At 46.3% G+C, this 22,155-nt stretch overlaps 1 protein-coding gene across 1 annotated transcript; it reads right to left on the reverse strand.

Annotated features, from left to right (window-relative positions):
- Positions 1-5,290: 5,290 nt before the first annotated feature.
- On the reverse strand, positions 5,291-22,155 carry LOC140403582 (dual specificity phosphatase 29-like). Its single transcript, XM_072491653.1, has 4 exons — positions 22,034-22,155; positions 10,010-10,238; positions 9,092-9,312; positions 5,291-5,968 (listed from the first exon to the last, which is right to left on the reverse strand). Exons 2-4 carry the CDS (start codon positions 10,186-10,188, stop codon positions 5,724-5,726), a joined length of 645 nt encoding a protein of 214 aa, XP_072347754.1. The 5' UTR covers positions 10,189-10,238; positions 22,034-22,155; the 3' UTR covers positions 5,291-5,723.

Raw genomic sequence — 22,155 nt, forward strand, 5'->3', positions numbered from 1 at the left:
AGAGCCAGGTAACGTTATTTATTCAGAATAGACAGAGATTCCTGTTGCACAAAACAAATTGCTGTCAACCTTTTGGGAATATAAAATGCTCAAATTAGCACCCACAAATCGTTATACTTTAGGTTGCATACAAAATGGGAAATTATAACTAATTTTATAAATCTGTTGTCGGGTGATTAATTGTTAATGATGAATTTTGATCTTAGATCATTAGTATGCACTGACAGAGCTGACAGAGCTCTTCTTCCAGGTGTGTGGTAATGGAGAGTGACTTCGCTCGGGTAGCACAGTGGTTAGCACAGTTGCTTCACAGTTCCAGGGTGTCCCAGGTTCGATTCCCGGCGTGGGTCACTGTCTGTGCGGAGTCTGCACATCCTCCGCGTGTGTGCGTGGGTTTCCTCCGGGAGCTCCGGTTTCCTCCCACAGTCCAAAGATGTGCGGGTTAGGTGGATTGGCCGTGATAAATTGCCCTTAGTGTCCAAACAAGGTCAGGTGGGGTTGCGGGGATATGGTGGAGTTGTGGGGATATGGTGGAGTTGTGGGGATATGGTGGAGTTGTGGGCTGAGGTTGGGTGCTCTTTCCAAGGGCTGGTGCAGACTCGATGGGCCGAATGGACTCCTTCTGCACTGTAAATTCTGTGATTCTCTAACCTTGGCCCATCAGGATACACAACATGTAAAAAAGTCCATGTCTTTGCCATTCTTCCCACCATTTGATCTTTTTGAACACAGGTTTACAGCTTTTCAGTCCATCATTCACATTTCTGCCCAAGGGGATTCTGCCCAGCAAGATAAAAAGGTTTTTTTGTAAATGCTCAAGTGAGATCATGCACTCACTCAACCAAGAAAGACAAGATTTCCGGTTAAATGTTTTTCCCTTGCCGTGCTTTCTTTCTGCTTTTTATTTCCCTTTGTGACAGTGATTTTCAGCCCTGGCACTATTTTCTGGCCGAGGCTAGCAAGCCCATTTCCAGTAAATGGAAATAAGCCCAAGGGCAAGTGGTTATATCCGGAGGTGACAAATCTCCATCCCCGACAGAGATTTGCTCCAAAGAAGAGGGTTCAGAAGCTTCTGGCACTTTGTTGAAGCTGGATCTTGCCCACTGACAATTAACCAGCGGCACTCTCTCGGAAGCAGTCTGCTGGTTAAAGCTTACAGTTTCTCTCCTGCAATGGCCTCACCAAGGTTGGTAACTGTGGTGCGAGCATAGCCAATGACATGACTATGTTGGCAGAGATCTTGGCTGTGGAAAGTATGTGAAGGAGCTGGTAGATAAGTATGTTCTCAGTCTAAAGAGACTCTTGTTGGAGCTGGCATTCATCTTCGTGATCAACCATTTATAAGCTTGATCTTCCCTTCCACTGGTTGATTTGTAAATGTTCTAATAAAGCCACTCTCATTGTACCCTCCGTAAAGATAAGCTCATCTAAAGGTCTGCTTTTATATATTCTGAATTTCACCAGCCCTGTTCACCCACCTACTTTCCTTCCTGACCTGGCAATGTATTGATTTTTAAATTCTTATTCTTCTTTTCCAATCCCTCCATGGCCTTACCCCACCCCCAGCTCTGCAACCTCCTCCGGCTCCGCAATTAGACCAAGTGCGCAGCAAAAAGACAACTCTCCTTGATCATTGCTTTTCCGGTAGCGATGCACCAGGTTTTTCAGTACTTATTATCTGATGCACTTTTTAATGTCACTTTTTCAGAGTTTGTAAGTTAAAGGTATGTTAAAATTCATTAAGAGATTGGAATACAAGTGTGAAGCAATCTTATTGCAATTATTTAGGACCTTGATGAGATCATACCTAATATAGACAATTCGTTATGGTCGCATTCCTGAAAAATGCAACTTTAAGGCAAAGTAATGTAAAAACGGTAGGTTCTGAAAGGGCGCTCTCATCAGAAAAACGTTATACATTTTGTGAAACACTTTATGTTGCTAAATTCCTATATTAATAAGTGAAATTACTTTGAAAATAAAAATAAATGTAAAAATATAGAAAAAGTATGCTAATTTGGGCTCGCGTGTTTGCGCATTTGAGAGGGCTGAAGGCGGACATGGCAATGCTACAAGAGACACACTTAAAGGTTACAGACCAGATAAGATTGAGAAAGGGGTGGGTCAGCCATGTATTCCACTCCGGGCTGGACTCAAAGACCAGGGGGGATAGCGATCTTGATCAACAAACGAGTGGCATTTGAGGCAGGGAGAATCATGCCAGACAAGGGGGGTAGGTACATAATGGTGAGTGGGAAGCTGGAGGGGGTGCGGGTGGTAATCGTGAACATATATGCTCCGAATTGGGACGATGTAGAATTTATGAGGCAGGTTTTAGGTAAAATCCCAGACTTAGAGTCACATAACCTGACCATGGGAGGAAACTTTAACACTGTCATTGATTCGGCATTGGACTGGTCAAAATGCAGGACAGGGAGGAGGCTGGCTGCGGCAAAGGAATTGAAGGGGTTTATGGAACAGCTGGGGGGAGTAGACCCATGGAGGTTTGCACGGCCAAGGGCGAAGGAGTTTTCCTTTTTCTTGGCAATTGCAGTGTTGGATCATGTCCCGCATTGGATGGATCTATGGGTTAATGTGGAGAGAGGACAACGCCCGCTGTGGAGACTGGATGTGGGGTTGCTAGCGGACGAAGCGATCTGTGGGCGGGTTAACAAGTCCATCCAGAACTACCTGGAAACAAATGATACGGGGGAGGTCTTTGCAGCAATGATTTGGGAAGCTCTGAAGGCAGTGGTCAGAGGGGAATTAATCTCGATACGGGCCCACAGAGAAAAGGTGGAACGGGCTGAGAGGGATAGGTTAGTGGAGGAGATACTCCAGGTGGACAGGAGATACTCGGAGGCCCCGGGCGCGGGGCTACTGAGGGAGCGGCAGAGATTACAGGCGGAGTTTGGGCTGTTGACCACAGGGAAAGCGGTGGAACAGTTGAGGAAGGCAAGGGTGCAATTTATGAGTGCAGGGAAAAGGCGAGGGGAATGTTAGCGCACCAGCTCAGGTAAATGGAGGCGACCAGGGAGATAGGTAAAGTAAAGAGTAGAGGCGGGAATACTGTCCTGAACCCAGTGGGAGTGAACGAGGTGTTTAAGGACTTGTATAGTAAATTATATGAATCAGAACCCCTGGCTGGGGTGGAGGGGATGAGGCAGTTTTTGGATCAGTTGATGTTCCTGAGCATAGATGAGGATCTGGTGGAAGGGTTGGGAGCCCCAATTGAGATTGAGGAAATAATCAAGGGGCTGGAGGGCATTCAGTCGGGCAAGGCCCCGGGGCCTGGCGGCTACCCGGTGGAATTCTACAAGACGCTTTCAGAGATATTGAGCCCACTGCTGGTGAGGACGTTTAACGAAGCAAGAGAGAAGGGAGACCTCCCCCCAACAATGTCACAGGCCTCGATTTCATTGATCCTGAAACGGGAGAAGGATCCGGAGCAATGCGAGTCATGCAGGCCAATTTCTCTACTGAATGTGGACGCCAAACTGCTGGCTACGATACTGGCCACAAGGATAGAGGACTTTGTCCTGGGGGTGATAGGGGAAGACCAGGCGGGATTTGTAAAGGGCAGGCAACTCAAGGCCATAGGTTTGCTCTGGCCATAGAGCCATTGGCCATGGCGTTAAGAGCTTCTTGGAACTGGAAAGGGCTGGTTTGGGTGAGGGGGCTGCTGGAACACTGGGTCTCACTTTACGCAGATGACCTGCTGTTGTATATTTCAGACCCATTGGGGGGGTGCCTCCCCATCTTCATCCCAAAGTCCTTTTTCAAGCGGGTGATTAAGGTTATTTTGGGCTTTGTGTGGGCGGGTAAAACCCCGCGAGTGAAGAAAGTGTTGCTGGAGCGTAGTCGGGGGGAGGGTGGGTTGGTGCTGCCGAACTTCTGCAATTACTACTGGGCGGCTAATATAGCCATGATTAGGAAGTGGGTAGTGGAGGAGGGGTCGGCATGGGAGCGGATGGAGGCGGCGTCATGTAAAGACACCAGCTTGGGAGCACTGATAACCGCGCCTCTTCCGTTCTCGCCGGCCCGATACTCCACAAGTCCGGTGGTGGTGGCGGCTCTGAGAATCTGGGGGCAGTGGAGGAGATATAAGAGAGTGGAGGGAGCATCAGTTTGGACCCCGATTTATAATAATCATCGGTTGGACCGGCTAGGCTAGATGGTGGGTTCCAGAGATGGCAAAGGGCAGGAATTAAAAGGATGGGGAATCTATTTATAGATGGGAGCTTCCCCAGCTTGGAAGTCTTGGAGGATAAATTTGAATTGCCAGCAGGGAATGGGTTTAGGTATCTGCAGGTGTGAGACTTCCTGAGAAAACAGGTTCTGGCCTTTCCGTTGCTGCCGCCACGGGGGATACAGGATAGAGTAGTTTCCAGTACCTGGGTGGGAGAGGGGAAGGTATCAGGTATTTACCAGGAACTGTTGGAATCGGAGGAAACCCCGGTGGAGGAGCTTAAGGGCAAGTGGGAGGACGAGCTAGAAGGAGAGATAGAGACGGGTCTGTGGGCGGATGCCCTAAGCAGGGTTAATACATCCTCATCATGTGCCAGGCTTAGCCTGATACAATTTAAGGTAGTCCACCGGGAACACATGACAGCGGCGAGGATGAGTAAGTTCTTCGGGGTTGAGGATCAGTGTGCGAGGTGCGCGGGAAGCCCAGCAAATCATGTCCACATGTTCTGGGCATGCCCGAAGCTCAGAGGGTTTTGGCAGGGTTTTGCTGAGGCAATGTCCATGGTGCTAAAAACACGGGTGGTGCCGAGTACGGAGGTAGCGATCTTTGGCGTGTCGGAAGAGCCGAAAGTTCAGGGGGCAAAAGAGGCTGACGTCTTGGCCTTTCCCTCCCTGGTAGCCTGGAGACGGGTCTTGTTAATGTGGAGGGACTCGAAGCCCCCGAGTGTAGAGACCTGGGTCTGTGACATGGCTGGGTTTCTCAGTCTCGAGGAAATAAAGTTCGCCTTAAGAGAGTCAGTGGTCGGGTTCACCCGGAGGGGGCAACCGTTCGTCGGCTTACTCGGGGAAAATTAAAACGTCAACAGATGCAGTATTCCAAGGGGGGGGGGGGGGGGGGGGGGGTGCGGATTGTTGTTGTATGGTTGGGGTGTGTGAAGATTGAGATGGGGGGGAAATGTTTATTTTTACCATGTTGATGTCGTTGTTTATGTTACTGTTCTAAAAATTTTCAAATACCTTAATAAAAATATATATATTTAAAACTGTGATCATGGTGAATGGTGGAGGAGGTCCAAAGAGTTCAAGAGTCTAGTTAGTAGCCTTGTGTTCTTATGTAAAATATAATTTATTTGCATAGTTACTTACACAAAAAATATTACAAACTCAACGTTACAAGTATAATTCTGTCCAATATTGACCGTTTTGAAGCAATTGACTCTCTATTTTCTTTTGTTATTGCTCGAGTACATTTGGAGCTTTGACTTTAGCCGATGCTTGTGGCTATAGATTAAGATAGTCAAAACATAGTCAAATGTAAGAATTTGCAATTTCAGCTTACTTGTCAGTTTCGGATTTCCTCATTCTATCACATTATAAAATTGTGTACACATTGGGGACAAGGGGAGGCCATATCAGGAACAGTGATCTGCTTTTTGAAGCATTCTTTGCATATCAGAAAATAACTTTTATTTGTAGCTGATGGAACTTTTCGATATTAGCAAAGGTTGTATTGTGTGTGCATAATTAAAACATTGTTAACAAATTTCTTTTGCATCACCATTTGTGCTGACGTTATTTCTGGCAAAACCCCTCTGTGTTGCCAGCTCTATATCGAGTGCCCGCAGTTGCTTCAGGAATCCACGGTTTGGTAAAATGCACCGATGTTTAATTACTTGCTGAATTGCATCCACCACCGTCATATTCTTGTAGATCATCAGGTAAGCCAGGACAAGTGAGGACGACCGACTTCGCCCCCTGGCACAATGGACAAAGAGCTTAGCTGGAAAAGCAACACAATATCTATTATTTATCGGACAAATTGTTTTGAACAATTACAAGCTATGGAAAGATACATCAGCAATGTGAGAGCCACTGGTCCCATGTACACCCCAGATCCCAGGAGACCAGCTGGAACTAAGCCAAATTCATGTTATTTTTTAATACAAATATAATATAGAACTTTTAGATCCGCCTTTGAAGCATTCAAATTTAAACACAGCACAAAACTTTTGGATTGGCTGCATCTGATTAAACAGCTGACAGTCCAAGCTAACCAATAATGAATAGCCATTGGATTGAGGTCCGAATGACCGTGTGTGCCCTGAGCCACCATAGTATCTGACTCATCCAATGCATCATACAAAATGATGAGCAAGACTCATTGGCAAAGAGCAAATCAAAAATGCAGAACCTGTGCTGTTGAAAGGTCACCAGCCTGAAATGTTAACTGTCTTTCTCTTTCTGGCCTTCAGTCTGTTTCAGCATTTCAAAGCATCATATCATAGAATCTCTACAGTGCAGGAGGAGGCCATTTTGGCCCATCGAGTCTGCACCGACCCTCTGAAAGAGGGTCCAATACGCGTAATCCCATCTCGGAGCAATTTAGCATGACCGATCCACCTAACCTGCACATCTTTGGACTGTGGGAGGAAACCGGAGCGCCCGGAGGAAACCCACGCAGACACGGGGAGAACGTGCAAACTCCACACAGACAGTCACAGCTAACCACTGTGCCACCGTGCGGCTTTGATGCAAAGCGTGTTAGGATCCTAGATAATTAGTTCCTGTCCTGACCCCAATTGGGTTTTGAGCGGTTTGGGGTAGTTGGTAATCTACAACCTACATTGGGTAGATTTAAACACCTACCCAGTGAATGGGAAGTGCTTGGTTTAAATGAGCAGATAGCAAAAAATGATGGTATGTTCCAGGTGACAACATTCCCTATTTCTTAAAGCGAGGCTTTCAAATGTTGGCAAAACGAATCCTGAATTAAACTTAATGCTGGGTCTGAATTTCAATACTGTGCAAACGTTGGCATGAAACCCAGTGAGGAGTTGGGAAATACAGTTTAGAAAAAATTACAGGTATGTTCTGTCTGTTCCTGCTGCACGATCAGTGATAAAGCTAACGTTTAATTCTGAACTGAAGTGCTGTTGACGTGTCTTTCACCAGGGACGACAGTAATATACTCAATTTATTATTATTATTAATAATCAGATTATTCTTATTTTGGCTTTTAGTCACCCGTGTGGACTTCACATTTTTTCAATGGGTTGTTGACCGGCTCACCGCTGGGAAGTATCATTGCCTAATGCAGAGTGCTAAATAAACCTATTAATGATCAGCATTTATAGACTGCATGACTAATCCGGTGATCCTGCAGTGCGGTAATGTTACATCATATTTGAAGATGACTTTATTGGACATAATTTAAAACCGCAATGTTCTTGTCGGTTTGGGCTGATGATGAATTCTGCTACTTGAGAACACTGCTGAAGATTTCAGTCCTGGACAACTTACATAACTCTGGTATGAAGTTGCGCCTAATTTTAGAAGCAATTTAAAACCAATTTATTATAAGCAGTCCCAAGTTGGTGCTGTTGGTTCCTGAGCCCTGCGTGTGTGGCCTGTGAAACAGAAGATTGAAACCACAAGTGGTGCAGCACCGAAAGAGATGATCTGTCCCATTGAGCTATCTAATTAGTGTCGCCCCTTTCTCCATAGCCCTACAGATCTTCCCAACTTTCGATCCCATTCCCATTCGAAATTATTATTGAATCTTCTTACACCGTCCTCCAAAACAGTCTTTTCCAGTTCAGAAGAACTTGTTCCGTAAAAAATAACCCATTTCATCACCCTGCAAATTCTTTACGGCACTTACCTTAAAAGTGTGTCTTCCTCTTGTCATTGGAAATAACGTTTCCATATCTACTCTGGTGGATGCTGGGACAGTGAGTCAATTTAAGGAGGAGATGGGCAGATTTTGAATTGGTAATGGGTTGAAGGGTTACAGAGAATGGGCAGGGCGAGATCAGCCATGATCATGTAGAATGGTGGAGCAGGCTTGAGTGGCTAATTTGCCAACTGCTGCTCCTAGTTTTTATGTTCCATGAAAGAACTTTTCTGTCTAATTCCAGCTCTTGTTCTGTAGCCCTGGAGGGAACAGCACCTCAAGCACAAATCTGATATTCTTGATTAATAAGGTGATTTCTTGATTAATAACGGAATCAGGAGTTATGAGGAGAAGGCAGGAGAATGAGGATGAGAAACATATCAGCCATGATGGGATGGCAAAGCAGACTCGATGGGCCGAATGGTCTAATTCTGCTCCTATATCTTGCGGTCTACGGTATCAAATCCTTCCTTTTTTTTGTATTTTTCATTTTTCTGGGTTTTTTAAAATATAAATTTAGAGTACCCAATTCATTTTTTCTAATTAAAGGGGAATTTAGCATGGCCAATCCACCTATCCTGCACATTTTTAGGTTGTGGGGGCGAAACCCACGCAGATGCGGGAAGAATGTGCAAACTCCACACGGACAGTGACCCAGAGCCAGGATTGAACCTGGGACCTCGGTGCCATTATGCAGCAGTGCTAACCACTGCACCACTGTGCTGCCCTAAAATCCTTCATTTTAAGCGACTCTAATAAGTCTCTCCTTAACCTTCCCTGTTCCAAGGGAAGCAATTCCAGCTTCCCTAATCAACTCAGCAAAACGAAAAGCAAATTAAAACAAGCAACACGGATTTCTACCTGTAAAAGATGTAAGCTCCTCTTATTAGGAAATCATTTTGTGAAGTAGAGAATTCTGAAACTCAAGAAGCTTTGAGAGAACAGGGGGAGAAAAAAAGCAGTATTTCTGTCCTGTTCAGAGCAATGTGTTCCACAGATTGAATTTTTAGCCGCGTGCAATGGTGTAATCAATCATTTTCAAAAATAATTTAAAATTTTTGTTTTTGTAAGTTCAGTTACTTTTGAGCTGTGTGTGGAGTAGGAAAAGGTAAATTAACAGAGAGCAATCGATGAAAAAATATTCCTGAAAATGTAATAAATAGTTGCGCCTCCAATCTGTGCTATTTTAGCCAGTAAAGACAATGGTCAAAGATGTCTGGTATCACTTACATCCTGATGTACTTAGTGCACTGTCAATGTATTGGGCAGCTGGATAGAAGAATTCACTTAAATTAAATGTCGGAATATCTTCAGCCTGTACACCATAATAATCAATAGGCATCTCCCGATAGTATTCCTCTCCTGTGTCCACATTCCAACGGCCATGGGCTGCATTTAGTATGTGAGTGAAACCCATCTTTTCAACTGTATATCGGTCCAATGCTATCACCCTGTAGTTAAAATATACAAAATCAAGATTAACTTTGAGCAACATTTATTTAGTGGGAAATATTCAGGTTTTGAACACTAGCCTCTTCACTCCATTGAGCGTTTTTGGAAAAGGAAAGGTGCCCTTTCTTTACTATTTCTTCAGGATTTATCCTCAGGGTATGAGGATATCATTTAACATCACTCTTTTTATGCAACCTTTTTCAGTCCCCTTCAAATGTATTGATAGAGTGATGGGGTTCTTTTTTGAAAAACAATTCCCATTAAGGGGAAATTTGGTGTGGCACATAGAATCCCTACAGTGCAGAAGGAGGCGCCTTGGCCCATCCAGTCTGTGCCAACCCACTCCGCCCGATACTTGTAACACCGTAACTTAACCTGCACGTCCCTGGACACTAAGGGCAATTTATCATGGCCAATCCACCTAACTTGTACATCTTTAGACTGTGGGAGGAAACGGGAGCACCCGGAGGAAACCCACGCAGACACGGGGAGAACGTGCAAACTCCACACAGACAGTCACCCAAGGTCGGAGTTAAACCCGGGTCCCTGGTGCTGTGAGGTAGCAGTGCTAACCACTACACAGTGCCATCTTTGGGTTGTGGGGGTTAGACCCACACAAGTATTATACGTTTAATATACAAATATAAATGAAACAGCCTTATCTGGTAAAATTTTGCAGCTTAATCTGGAACTTACTCATCTCCAATGTAAATGTACGGCCAGACTTCATTGACGTGAGCAAACTTTGCAGAGCATTTCCAGAATAGACGCTCCAGTTCGAATGCCCCTGGGGTAATGTAATCATTGTTGGGATCCACTTTCACAGCCGTGTAGGCATTTTCCCTTTTACAGCTCCGTGTACCTCCAGAGGACATTCTGCTGCAGCTCTGTTCCTCAACCAGAGAGTTTCCCAAGTATCACTGACCTGTTTGATTACAATAAAAACACTTCAAAATCTTCACAAAATGCAATGGGACTAAAGCTTTAGCCTTGGAGTGGCCTAGCTGCCTCCAGAATCACAGACATCATTTAAGATTTTTTTTTTTTTTTTACAGAATTTACAGTGCAGAAGGAGGCCATTCAGCCCATCGAGTCTGCACCAGCTCTTCGAAAGAGCACCCTACCCAAGCCCACACCTCCACCCTAACTCCGTAACCCAGTAACCCCACACAACACTAAGGGCAATTTTGGACACTAATGGCAATTTAGCATGGTCAATCCACCTAACCTGCACATCTTTGGACTGTGGGAAGAAACCGGAGCACCCGGAGGAAACCCACGCACACACTGGGAGAACGTGCAGACTCCACACAGACAGGGCCCAAGCCAGGAATTGAACCTGGGACCCTGGAGCTGTGAAGCAAATTATGCTAACCACTATGCTACCGTGCTGTCCAAGATGATGTCTATAACTAAAAATATATATTTTTTAAATAACTACAATGCTGATTAAAAACTGTGAGATTGGGTATTTAACAATCCCAGGCAAGATTTCCTCTGTGTAACAAAAATATGGAGAACATGTTAAGGGTAGCACAATGTTTGGCACTGTTGCTTCACAGCTCCAGGGTCCCAGGTTTGATTCCTGGCTTGGGTCACTGTGCGGAGTCTGCATGTTATAATAATAATCGCTTATTGTCACAAGTAGGCTTCAATGACGTTACTGTGAAAAACCCCTAGTCGCCACATTCCGGCGCCTGTTCGGGGAGGCCGGTACGGGAATTGAGCCCGCACTGCTGCCTTGTTCTGCATTGCAAGCCTGCTGTTTAGCCCACTGTGCTAAACCAGCCCCTGGTTCTCCCCATGTCTGCGTGGGTTTCCTCCGGGTGCTCCGGTTTCCTCCGACAGTCCAAAGATGGGCAGGTTAGGTGGATTGGTCGTGCTGAATTGCCCCTTAGTGTCCAAAAAAGATTGGGTGTGGTTACTGGGCTACGGGGATAGGTTGGAAGTGTGGGCTTGGGTAGGGTGCTCTTTGCAAAGGCTGGCGCAGACTCGATGGTCTCCTTCTGCACTGTAAATTCTATGATGTTGATTATTTCATCATTAAAAAGACTACAGGGAGAGTCTTTTGGTTCACACCTGGATATGTCTTTAAAAGGTTTTTAAATGTTTACATCTTGTTTAAAGCAATTGATTTAACTCCTTTTATTTATCTATACACACCCAGTTTATTATGATAGATAACAATCCTACAAACACTATTCTCCAACAGGGCGCGAGGCCTGATAGAATTCCTACAGTGTTGAAGGAGGCCATTCGGCCCATCGAGTCTGCACCGACTCTCTGAAAGAGCACCCTACCCAGGCACACTCCCCTTCCCCATCCCCGTAACTCCACCTAACCTTTGGACACTACGAGGAAATTTATCATGGCCAATCCACCTACCTTGCACATCGTTGTAGGAGGAAACCGGAGCACCCGGAGGAAACCCACGCAGACACGGGGAGAACGTGCAAACTCCACACAGTCACCCAAGGCCAGAATTGAACCCGGGTCCCTGGCGCTGTGAATCAGCGTGCGAACCACTGTGCCACCGTGCTGCCCTGCCCTGACCTTTTCCATTGCTGTGCTTGAACTCTGAGATGTGACTTGCGATCTGGCACTTCACACCAGGCAGAGCAGAGCCAGATATCCATTCAGTTCTTACCGTTGATGACACAGCGGTGGAACTGAGATCAGAACACATGAACAACCCAACAGTGTCAGCCAAGTCCCAGCAGTTACGCTTTCATCTTTGAGGCAGAACTTGAGAACACAGTCTAGTTTTACACTTCATTGGGAGGGAGCGCTGAATGGTCAATAGTGCTGGCTTTTGGATGTAATGTTAAATCACAGCCCCAAATAGCTTCCAAGACAGACATGAGAGATCCTGAGCTCCTCTGTGTCCTGCTCAACGTTCACCCTTCAACCAACACACACAAAACAGTTATATCAATGTTTTCCTGAATAGGCTTCTACACTTGCCGATATCGGTGCTTATACTTTTTTATTTGTTCGTGGGATGTGGGCGTCGCTGGCTAGCGTTTATTGCCCATCCCTAATTCTCCTTCAGAGAGCCGGGGGGGGGGGGAGACGGACACAATAGGTGGCAGACTATCTGGCGCCAGGGATGGGGGCCACCAAGCTAGCTGGGCGGGCTAGCTCACGGAAGCGCAGTGGGGGAGGGGGGGGGTGCATATGTTCGGTTTATTAAAGGAATTGGGTTACAGAGTGTTGTTACTAGGGTGGGGGAGGAGGGGTAAATGTTCTGCTGACGAGGGAGGGACTTGGGCTAAGGGACAGAGAGGATGTTGGGGGCGGAGGGTGCCTGGGGGCGGACAGGTAGAGGCGCGGAACATGGGCTGGTGGCGGCTCCAAAAAAGGGGATGGCTGATCGGCGAAGTGGGGGGGCAATGAGCCCCCCCAACTAGGCTGATCACCTGGAATGTTCGAGGGTTAAATGGGCCGGTCAAGAGAGCACGTGTGTTTGCGCATCTTGGGGGACTGAAGGCGGACTTGGTAATGTTGCAGGAGACGCACCTTAAAGTAACTAAGGGGGGAGGGGGGGGGGATCCATAGAGATTTGGGCAGCCAAGGGTGAAGGAGTTCTCCTTCTACTCACACGTGCATAAAGTGTACTCCCAGATCGATTACTTCGTTTTGAGGAGGGCATTACTGGCTGGGGTGGTGGACGCCGGGTACTCGGCGATCACAATCTCAGACCATGCTCCGCACTGGGTTGACTTGCAGGTTAGTAAAGACAGTAACCAGCGCCCGCAATGGAGGTTAGATGGGGGACTTTTGGCTGACGAAGTGGTGTGCGAGCGGCTAAGGAAATGTATTCAGAACTACCTGCAGGTCAACGATGTTGTGTTATGTAATTTGGAATAACACAAGCTGCCACTTGATGCAGTTTTGAGTATAAGATGCTCCAGACTTTGAAGTGAGTTCAATGTGTTTTATTGAACTATTAGCACAGTTCTCAATGAGTTCGACTCTCTGCTAATCTAAATGTAGTAACTCAGTCTAACTGAACCAGCCTTGCTCTAAGCCACGTGCTGGGGTGTGATGCTGAGGACACACCCTGTCTCACTCTGTACATGTTGGTCTGTGGAAAGAGGCGGGGTGTGAGTGCCTCATCCCTTTTGTAGTGAGATACCACCCCTGAGTGTCCTGACTGCTCATTGGTCGTGTCCTATTCTATGTGTTCATGAGCTGCATGTTTGCATATCATGACAAACGACACGGGGGAAATTTCAGCAGCGGTGGTCTGGGAAGCACTGAAGGTGGTGGTCAGAGGGGAGCCGATCTCTGTATGGGCCCACAGGGAGAAGGTGGACAGGGCAGAGACAGACCGACTGGTAAAGGAGATACTACAGATCGATAGGACGTATGCGGAGACCCCAGAGGCAGAGCTTTTAAGGGAACGGCGGAGGCTACAGGCTGAGTTCAGCTTGTTAACCACAGGGAGGGTGGTGGAGCAGCTGAGAAAGGCGAGGGGGGCGATCTATGAGCATGGAGAGAAGGCCAGCACATTGCTTGCACAGCAGCTTAGAAAGAGGGAGGCAGCCAGGGAGATAGGGAAAGTAAATGACGGAGATGGGAACCTGGTTGGAGATTCAGCAGGGGTGAATAAGGCGATTAGGGATTTCTACAGTAGGCTGTATAGGTCGGAACCCCCTACTTGGCCGGAGGGGACGAGGCACTTCTTGGAGGGGCTGAATTTCCCAAAGATGGACGGGGAGCTGGTAGAATGGATGGGGGCCCCGATCGGGTTGGAAGAGATAGTGGAGGGTCTGAAGGCCATGCAGGCGGGTAAAGCCCCGGGGCCGGACGGGTACCCAGTGGAGTTTAATAAAAAGTTCTCTGGGATATTGGGACCGGTGTTGATGAGGATGTTCAATGAGGCAAGGGAAAGGGGGGTGCTGCCCCCGACGATGTCACAGGCCACGATACCGCTAATTCTGAAGCGGGACAAGAACCCGGAGCTGTGTGGGTCCTACAGGCCGATATCCCTGTTGAATGTGGACGCTAAACTGCTGGCCAAAATTTTGTCCTCCAGGATTGAGGATTGTGTTCCGACGTTATTGGGGAGGACCAGAGGGGTTTGTTAAGGGTAGGCAGTTGGTGGCCAATGTAAGAAGGTTGTTAAACGTGATCATGGTGCCTCCGGAAGGTAGGGAGGTGGAGGTAGTGATCGCAATGGATGCAGAAAAGGCTTTTGACCGGGTAGAATGGGATTATCTGTGGGAGGTGCTGGGACGGTTCTGATTTGGGCGGGGCTTTATTGACTGGGTCACGTTGCTGTATCAGGCTCCTGTGGCAAGCTTACGGACAAATAGGACAACATCGGACTATTTTAGACTGCACCAGGGGACGAGACAGGGATGCCCCCTCTCCCCACTGTTGCTCGCGCTAGCTATAGAGCTGTTGGCAATTGCTCTGAGAGCCTCAAGGGGCTGGTCCGGTGGGGTAGTGGGGGGGGGGGAATGTAGCACAGAGTCTCGCTCTATGCAGACGACCTGCTTCTGTATGTATCGGACCCATTAGAGGGGATGGAACAAATCATGAGGATTCTAGGGGAATTTGGCCGGTTTTCGGGATATAAATATGGGGAAAGGTGAGATGTTTGCGGTCCAGGCGAGGGGACAGGAGAGGCGATTGGAGGAGCTACCGTTTAGATTAGTAGGGGGAAGCTTTAGGTTCCTAGGCATTCAAGTGGCGCAAGAATGGAACCGGCTGCATAAATTAAATTTGGCCCGGCTAGTAGACCAAATGGAGGACGATGTTCGGAAATGGGACGCACTTCCGTTGTCACTGGCTGAGAGGGTGCAGACGGTGAAGATGACGGTCCTCCCGAGATTCCTGTTTGTATTTCAGTGTCTCCCCATTTTTATTCCGTGCTCCCTTTTTAAACGGGTCGTTTGGGCGGAGTTGGGGAGAGGGCGGGCTGCGCTGCCAAATTTTAGTAACTATTACTGGGCTGCGAATATAGCCATGATCAGGAAGTGGGTGGTGGGGGAGGGGTCGGCATGGGAGCGTATGGAGGCGGCTTCATGTAAGGGCACCAGTCTGAGGGCGTTGGTAACTGCACCTCTGCTGTTCCCGCCAGCACGGTACTCCACCAGCCCCGTGGGGGTGGCGGCCCTGAGAGTCTGGGGGCAATGGAGGAGACATGTGGGAGCAGAGGGAGCATTGGTCTGGTCCTCAATCTTTAATAGTCACCAGTTTGCCCCGGGAAGTATGGATGGGGGTTTCCGGATATGGCGGGGAGCAGGGATTGAGAGGATGGGGGATTTGTTTATAGAGGGGAGCTTTCCAAGTATGAGAGCGCTGGAGGAGAACTTTGAGTTGGCGAGGGGAAACAAATTCAGGTATCTGCAAGTGCGGGACTTCCTACGTAAACAGGTGTCATCCTTCCCGCTAAGAGGGAATCAGGACAGGGTAGTTTCCAGAGGGTGGGTAGGAGAAGGGAGCGTCTCGGACATTTACAAGGAACCTATGGAGTCAGAGGAGACGCAGACCAAGGAGCTGAAGCGCAAGTGGGAGGAGGAGCTTGGAGGAGAGATAGAGGATGGTCTCTGGGCGGGTGCATTGAGTAGAGTCAACGCGTCCACAACATGTGCCAGGCTCAGCCTGATACAATTCAAGGTGGTTCATCGGGCTCACATGACAGTGGCCCAGATGAGCAGATTCTTTGGGGTGGAGGACAGGTGCGCAAAATGTGCGTGAGGACCAGTGAACTATGTCCACATGTTCTGGACATGTCCGAAGTTTAGGGGATTTTGGCAGGGGTTTGCGGATGTCATGTCCACGGTGTTGAAAACAAGGGTGGCACTGAGTCCAGAGGTGGCAATTTTCGGGGTGTCGGAAGACCCGGGAATCCAGGAGGAGAAAGAGGCAGACGTTCTGGCCTTTGCTTCCCTGGTAGCCCGGAGACGGATACTATTAGCTTGGAGGGACTCAAAGCCCCTGAAGTTGGAGACCTGGCTATCGGACATGGCTAGCTTTCTCTGTTTGGAGAAAATCAAGTTCGCCTCGTGAGGGTCACTGTTAGGGTTTGCCCGGAGGTGGCAACCATTCATTGACTTCTTCGCAGAAAATTAATTGTCAGCAGAAAGGGGGGGGGGGGGGGTTAGTTTAGCTTAGAGTAGGGTATTAATAAAGGTGGGACCTCTAAGGAAGGGAGGCGGCTTTTGCACTATGTTTATAGTTTCATGCACATTGTTTATTTTGTTGTTGTTACAATACCAAAAATACCTCAATAAAATGTTTATTAAAAAATAAAGGATATTGCTGAAAATAAAAGCTCATGATATCAAGGGTAATATATTGGCATGGATAGAAAATTGGCTGGCTAATAGGAAGCATAGAGTAGGCATAAATGGATCTTTTTCAGGTTGGCAAAATGTAACGGGTAGAGTGCTGTTAGCGGAGGAAATTGCTATATGTGTGTCAGAATTGATATGAGCAATAATAAAGATGTCTCAAGTATTATAACAGCACAGGTCAAGGGAAAATCCAGCAGGCAAGGGGTTAAAATGTTGGACCTTAAAGAAAAGTTACCTGCACTGGAGATAATTCAATCATCTCACAGTGCCTTTGGATAAGAAAGGGGACCCACGTCACAGAAATCATGGCTCCAGCCTGTCTGTAAGGGATTCATTGTCCAGCCCAGTGCAGGGGATAAAAACATATTAACACCCCATCGAAAAGTTCAGGGTAAAGGAAATATGTTGAACAGAATCCTGGAGATTGTAAAGAAGCATTGTATTAGCTGATCGTTTTCTCATTAAAGGGACCAGAAAATATGCATACCGATCACCTTCTATTGTTCCGACTGAATTAATGACGCCAATGCCTACTTGTAAATCTGAAACAACCTGAAATATATATGCGTGTAATTCTGACAATAATCAGAGCTGACTTCTGCGAGCTAAGGCTAGCAGCAATTCCGAATAAACGCAACTTTTACAACTCCAAGCGGTCGAGAACAGACTCTCGAGTTTCACTTCCCTCCAAGTGCCACAGAGATCAGTGCTGGAATCTCAACTGTTTACAAATTACTATTAATCACTTGGACAAAGGGATGGGTGTCAAATTTGCTGATAACACAAAGATAGGTAGGGAAGTAAGTTGTGAAGAGGACATAAGGAAACTACAAAAAGATACAAATAGGTTAAATGAGTGAAAAAAGATCTGGGAAATGGAGTATAATGTGAAATTGTCCATTTTGTCAGGAAGTATAGAGAGAAGTATTATCTAACTGGTGAGAGATTGAAGAGCTGAGATGCAGAGGGATCGGGTGTCTTTGTGCATGAATCACAAAAGGTTAGTATGCAGATGTAGCAAGTAATTAGGAAAACTAATAGAATGTTCTCATTTATTGCAAGAGGAATTAAATGCAAAAATAGGGGAGGTTATTCTTCAGTTTACAGAGCACGAGTGAGACTGCTATGTGCAGTATTGGTTTTCTTATTTCAGGAAGAATGTAAATGCATTGGAAACAGTTCAGACAAGGTTTAGCTGACTGGTACCTGGAATGGAAAAGGTTGGCCAGGCTAGGCTTGTATCCACTTGAGTAAGTGGCAACTTGATTGAAACATAGCAAATTCTGCAGGGTATGGATAGGGCGGATGTGGAGAGGATGTTTCCTCTTGTGGATCAATTTAGAACTAGGGGTCACTGTTTATAAATAGGGGGTCGCTCATTTAAAATGGAGATGAGACAAAATGTTTTCACTTGGAGGTTGAGAGTCTCTGGAACTCTCTTCCTGAAATGGCAGTGGAAGCAGAGTCTTTGAATATTTGTAAGGCAGCGCAAGATAAATTCTTGATTGACAATGTAATGAAAGGTTATTAGGGAGGCAGGAATGTGAGGTTGGGGTTACAATCAGATCAGTTACGATCTTACTAAATGGTGGAGCAGGCTCGAGGGGCCGAGTGGCCTATTCTTGTTCCTTGTTCATATGTTGAATATTAAGTCAATTTTAATTTGGAGTTACGTAACAGAAGCTACAAGTTTCATTATCTACTCCAATTCAGTCTCTAATTCAGCGCATCGCACAAGCTTGCCACCCCACATTGATTCTGTATACACCTCCCGCTGCCTCAGGAAGGCAGACAGCATTATCAGAGACCCCCACCCAGGCATCTCCTTCTTCTAGACCTTCAATCAGGCAGAAGGTACAGAAGTCTGAAGACCCGCACATCCAGACATAGGAACAGCTTCTTCCCCACAGCTATAAGACTCCTCAACGACTCCCCCTCAGACTGACTGTTCCGTGTAAGAACACTATTCACGACACCCTATGCTGCTCTTGCTCATGTATTTGCTTTGTGTGGCCCCTTGTTCCGCACTGTAACCAATCACTGTTTGCCGATGTACCATTTGTCAATGTTCTCTGTTCATTATTCGCTTTGTCTACTATGTACGTACTGTGTACGTTCCCTTGGCTGCAGATAAATACTTTTCACTGTACTTCGGTACATGTGACAATAAATCAAATCAATCAATCAAATCTTCAAAGCGACAATATTGATTTTTGAATAATTCTTTGCTGTTTAAAAGCTAAATGAATTCACAAAAATTCCTTCAGTTCATAAAATGTTTTGTGAACACAATGACTAGATTGTTTTTCATCAAAGATACTTTGCTACCTTATATATCTGTTGCAGGATAGCAGAGAATTGCTTGAGGTCAATATTAATTATTTCCACTTAATTTAGTGTCAAGCCCGGCGAAGGATTTTACTCATGTGGAAGGAAGCGAAACCCCCCCGGCGTGGAGGCCTGGATAAACGACATGGCAGGGTTCATAAAACTGGAACGGATGAAGTTTGCACTGAGAGGATCGGCTCAGGGGTTCTCCAGGCGGTGGCAGCCGTTCCTCGACTATCTCGCGGAACGTTAGGGGGAAAATAGATAGCCAGCAGCAGCAGCCCAGAGGGGGGGGGGGGGAGGGGGGGGGAAAGAGGGGGGGGGGGGGTAAATTGTTTTTGTTCTAGATGGGGTGGAGGGGCGGGGGGGAAGCACTATTTCGTGTTACTTTGTTAGTTCACTACTTTATTTAAACAATGTTATCTATTAGTTATCGTGTTACCGTTTTTGTTGATTTGTAAGGAGGAAAAATTGTGTTTGAAAACTTTAATAAAATATATATTTTTTTAATTTAGTGTCAAGCCTGCCCTTGCCTCTGAGTCAGGCGGTTGTGGGTTCAAATCCTATTCCAGGCCTTGAGCACGAAAATAAAGAATGACACTCCAGTGTAGAGCTGAGGGTGCTGCGCTATTGGAGATGTTTCCCTCTCGATGCAATGTTAAAACCAAGGCCCCATCTGCTCAGGTAGATGTAAAGATCCTATGTCACTGTGGTAGTCACCACTGTTGTATTATATTGTATATGTGGGTATTACGGTAAGGCCCCTGTACTACAGGTACGGGGGTAGATACCTTCCTGCTGGCTCCGCCCAGTAGGCGGAGTATAAATGTGTGTGCTCACCGAGCTGCCGCCATTTCGTAAGCTGCTGTAGAAAACCACACATCTGTGTAATAAAGCCTCGATTACATTCTACTCTCGTCTCGTCGTAATTGACAGTGCATCAGTCACTAACCTGAAGAACCGAAGAGTTCACTGATATCTTGGACAATGTTCGTCCCTCTATCAATATCACAAAAAAATTATGTTTGGTTGCTATCTTATTGCGGTTTGTGGGAACTTGCTGTGGACAGATCGGCTGCCATGTTTTCTTGATTGCAAATGTGAGTTCAAAAGCATTTAATTGGTTGTAAAGCATTTCGGGATACTCTGTGCTCATGCCATGCATTTTTCTTTTTCGTATGTCCAAATGACAAAAACAACATCAAACCCTCTCTGGGTACATCTTTCTTCACCATCCCCTCAAAGATGCACTTTAATGCGATTTATCAGATCTCGCACTGCCACAGATGTCATCCTCTGCACACAAGCAAAACCTGTTTGATGAGGTGTCACAGGAAGCTTGTCGCTAAAACTAGGGTTGAAGGGATTAAAGGGAGTGTATCAGCGTGGAATCAAAGAGGACAGAAAAGAGGTAGTAATGGTTAATGGATAGTTTTCACACAGGGGCAATATAAATCTTGGTGGCTCCAAACCATGTTTATATGTGTATTCTGTGACGAGGAGGATAAACTGCTTCAAGGTAAGACAAGCAGATCAGTAGACTGATCAGATCGACGTCATATGAAAAAATGTGCGGCTGATACATTTTTGGAGAGGAAATAGTCACTAAATGGTCAAATTTGAAAGAGTATAAAGACTTTGCGATTAAGGGATGCAACTCTGGGCCCAGCGCCCCACATGGAGGCTGGACACGGGCCTCCTGGCCGACAAGGCTTTCTGCCAAAGAATATCGCAGGCCATAGGCAATTACATTAGTCACAACCAAAACAGGGAGGTCTCACCCTTCATGTTTTGGGAGGCACTGAAGGCCGTGATCAGAGGAGAGATCATAGCCTACAAGACAAGCAGAAATAGGGAAGAGAGGGTGGCCAGGCAACAGCTAGTGGACTTCATTCTGGAAGTCGATAGAAAGTACTCCGAGGCCCCGACCGTAGAGCTGCTGGCGGAGAGGAAAAAGCTGCAAATGGACTTTAACCTGCTATCCCCTAGGAAAGCAGTGTACCAACTCCGTCAGACATGGGGGACCATCTACGAACACGGAGGCAAGACTGGCCGCCTATTGGCTCACCAGCTGAGAAAGCAGGCAGCCACGAGGGAAATAGCGCAGGTTAAGGATAGCAGAGGCAGACTGGTAACAGAACCAAAGGAGATCAATCGGGCATTCGAGACCTTCTACCGGAGACCGTACACCCCGACGGGGATGCGGGAATAAAACAGTTCCGAGACAGACTGGAACTACCAGTGGTGGGGGAAGACATACGGGGGGAGCTGGAAGCACCAATCGACCTGGGAGAAATCATGGCGAGCATCAGCTCCATGCAGGCGGGGAAGGCACCGGGACCCAACGGGTAATGTATATAAGTAACAACTGTTTATAAATATGAAGCCAATAAAAAGATTTTCAAAAAAAAAGAGATGAAAATCTTCAAACGTGGGATAAGTTGATGAAGATGTAACAAAAAATGCATGTCGGATGAAGGTTTTATAAATAAGCATTTGGAACGCAGGAACAAAACGACAATGTTAAACACATTCAAATAATCTGTTGGACCACAGTCACAAGGCTATATTCAATTCTGAATTGGCTTTCTGGGATGATGAGTGTGGGGTGAAGAGTTTCACCAGGAGCTTGAGTGCTTTGTTCTCAGGAAACGTTAAAGAAAGTGAGGCTCTTTTCATTAGAACAGAGAAGGAGGTGAGGAGATCTAATCAAGGTTTTAAAATAAAGTGGATTCCAAAATTTCAGCTTGACGTGAATATTCCCTTACTTTCTGCATCCCTGGTCACTCCTATTAAGTGGACTCTGTGTTCTAATGTTGTAACTAGCACATGGATAAAGCAACCAGCTTCAATAAAATGTCATTCAGGCATAATAATTAAACCTGAATGAATCCACTGTACAGACTGCAGTTGAGCTAATTGTGACAATTTCATTTCATTCAAAAAAAACCCAGAATAATGAATGTACAGCCAGCCATGAACTAATGGACAAGTATTTCCTTATTGCTACACATTACAGTTTTAACAAAGTAAATGCATATTAGAGAATAGTCAGACAGGAAAGTCTGCCACTGTTACTTACCGATAGTGCTGGATTTAGTGAGTTGAGTTTGGATATACATGCGGTCAGGGCATGACCAGGATCTAGGCTTACTCCTCTTTGTTTCTACTCCATTCTCTGTTCCTCAATCTCTCTCGTCTCTG

This window comes from Scyliorhinus torazame, chromosome 28, assembly GCF_047496885.1.
Source record: "Scyliorhinus torazame isolate Kashiwa2021f chromosome 28, sScyTor2.1, whole genome shotgun sequence".
In the NCBI taxonomy this organism is placed as follows: Eukaryota; Metazoa; Chordata; class Chondrichthyes; order Carcharhiniformes; family Scyliorhinidae; genus Scyliorhinus; species Scyliorhinus torazame.

Bases quoted from the DNA above. Each gene is read 5' to 3' on its own strand.
- LOC140403582 (XM_072491653.1), bottom strand. From the start codon at position 10,188: ATGTCCTCTGGAGGTACACGGAGCTGTAAAAGGGAAAATGCCTACACG. The intron at 9,313-10,009 runs GTAAGTTCCAGA...TTTTAACTACAG, and splicing joins TACATTTACATTGGAGATGA to GGTGATAGCATTGGACCGAT. The intron at 5,969-9,091 runs GTAAGTGATACC...TTGCTTTTCCAG, and splicing joins TGCACTAAGTACATCAGGAT to CTAAGCTCTTTGTCCATTGT.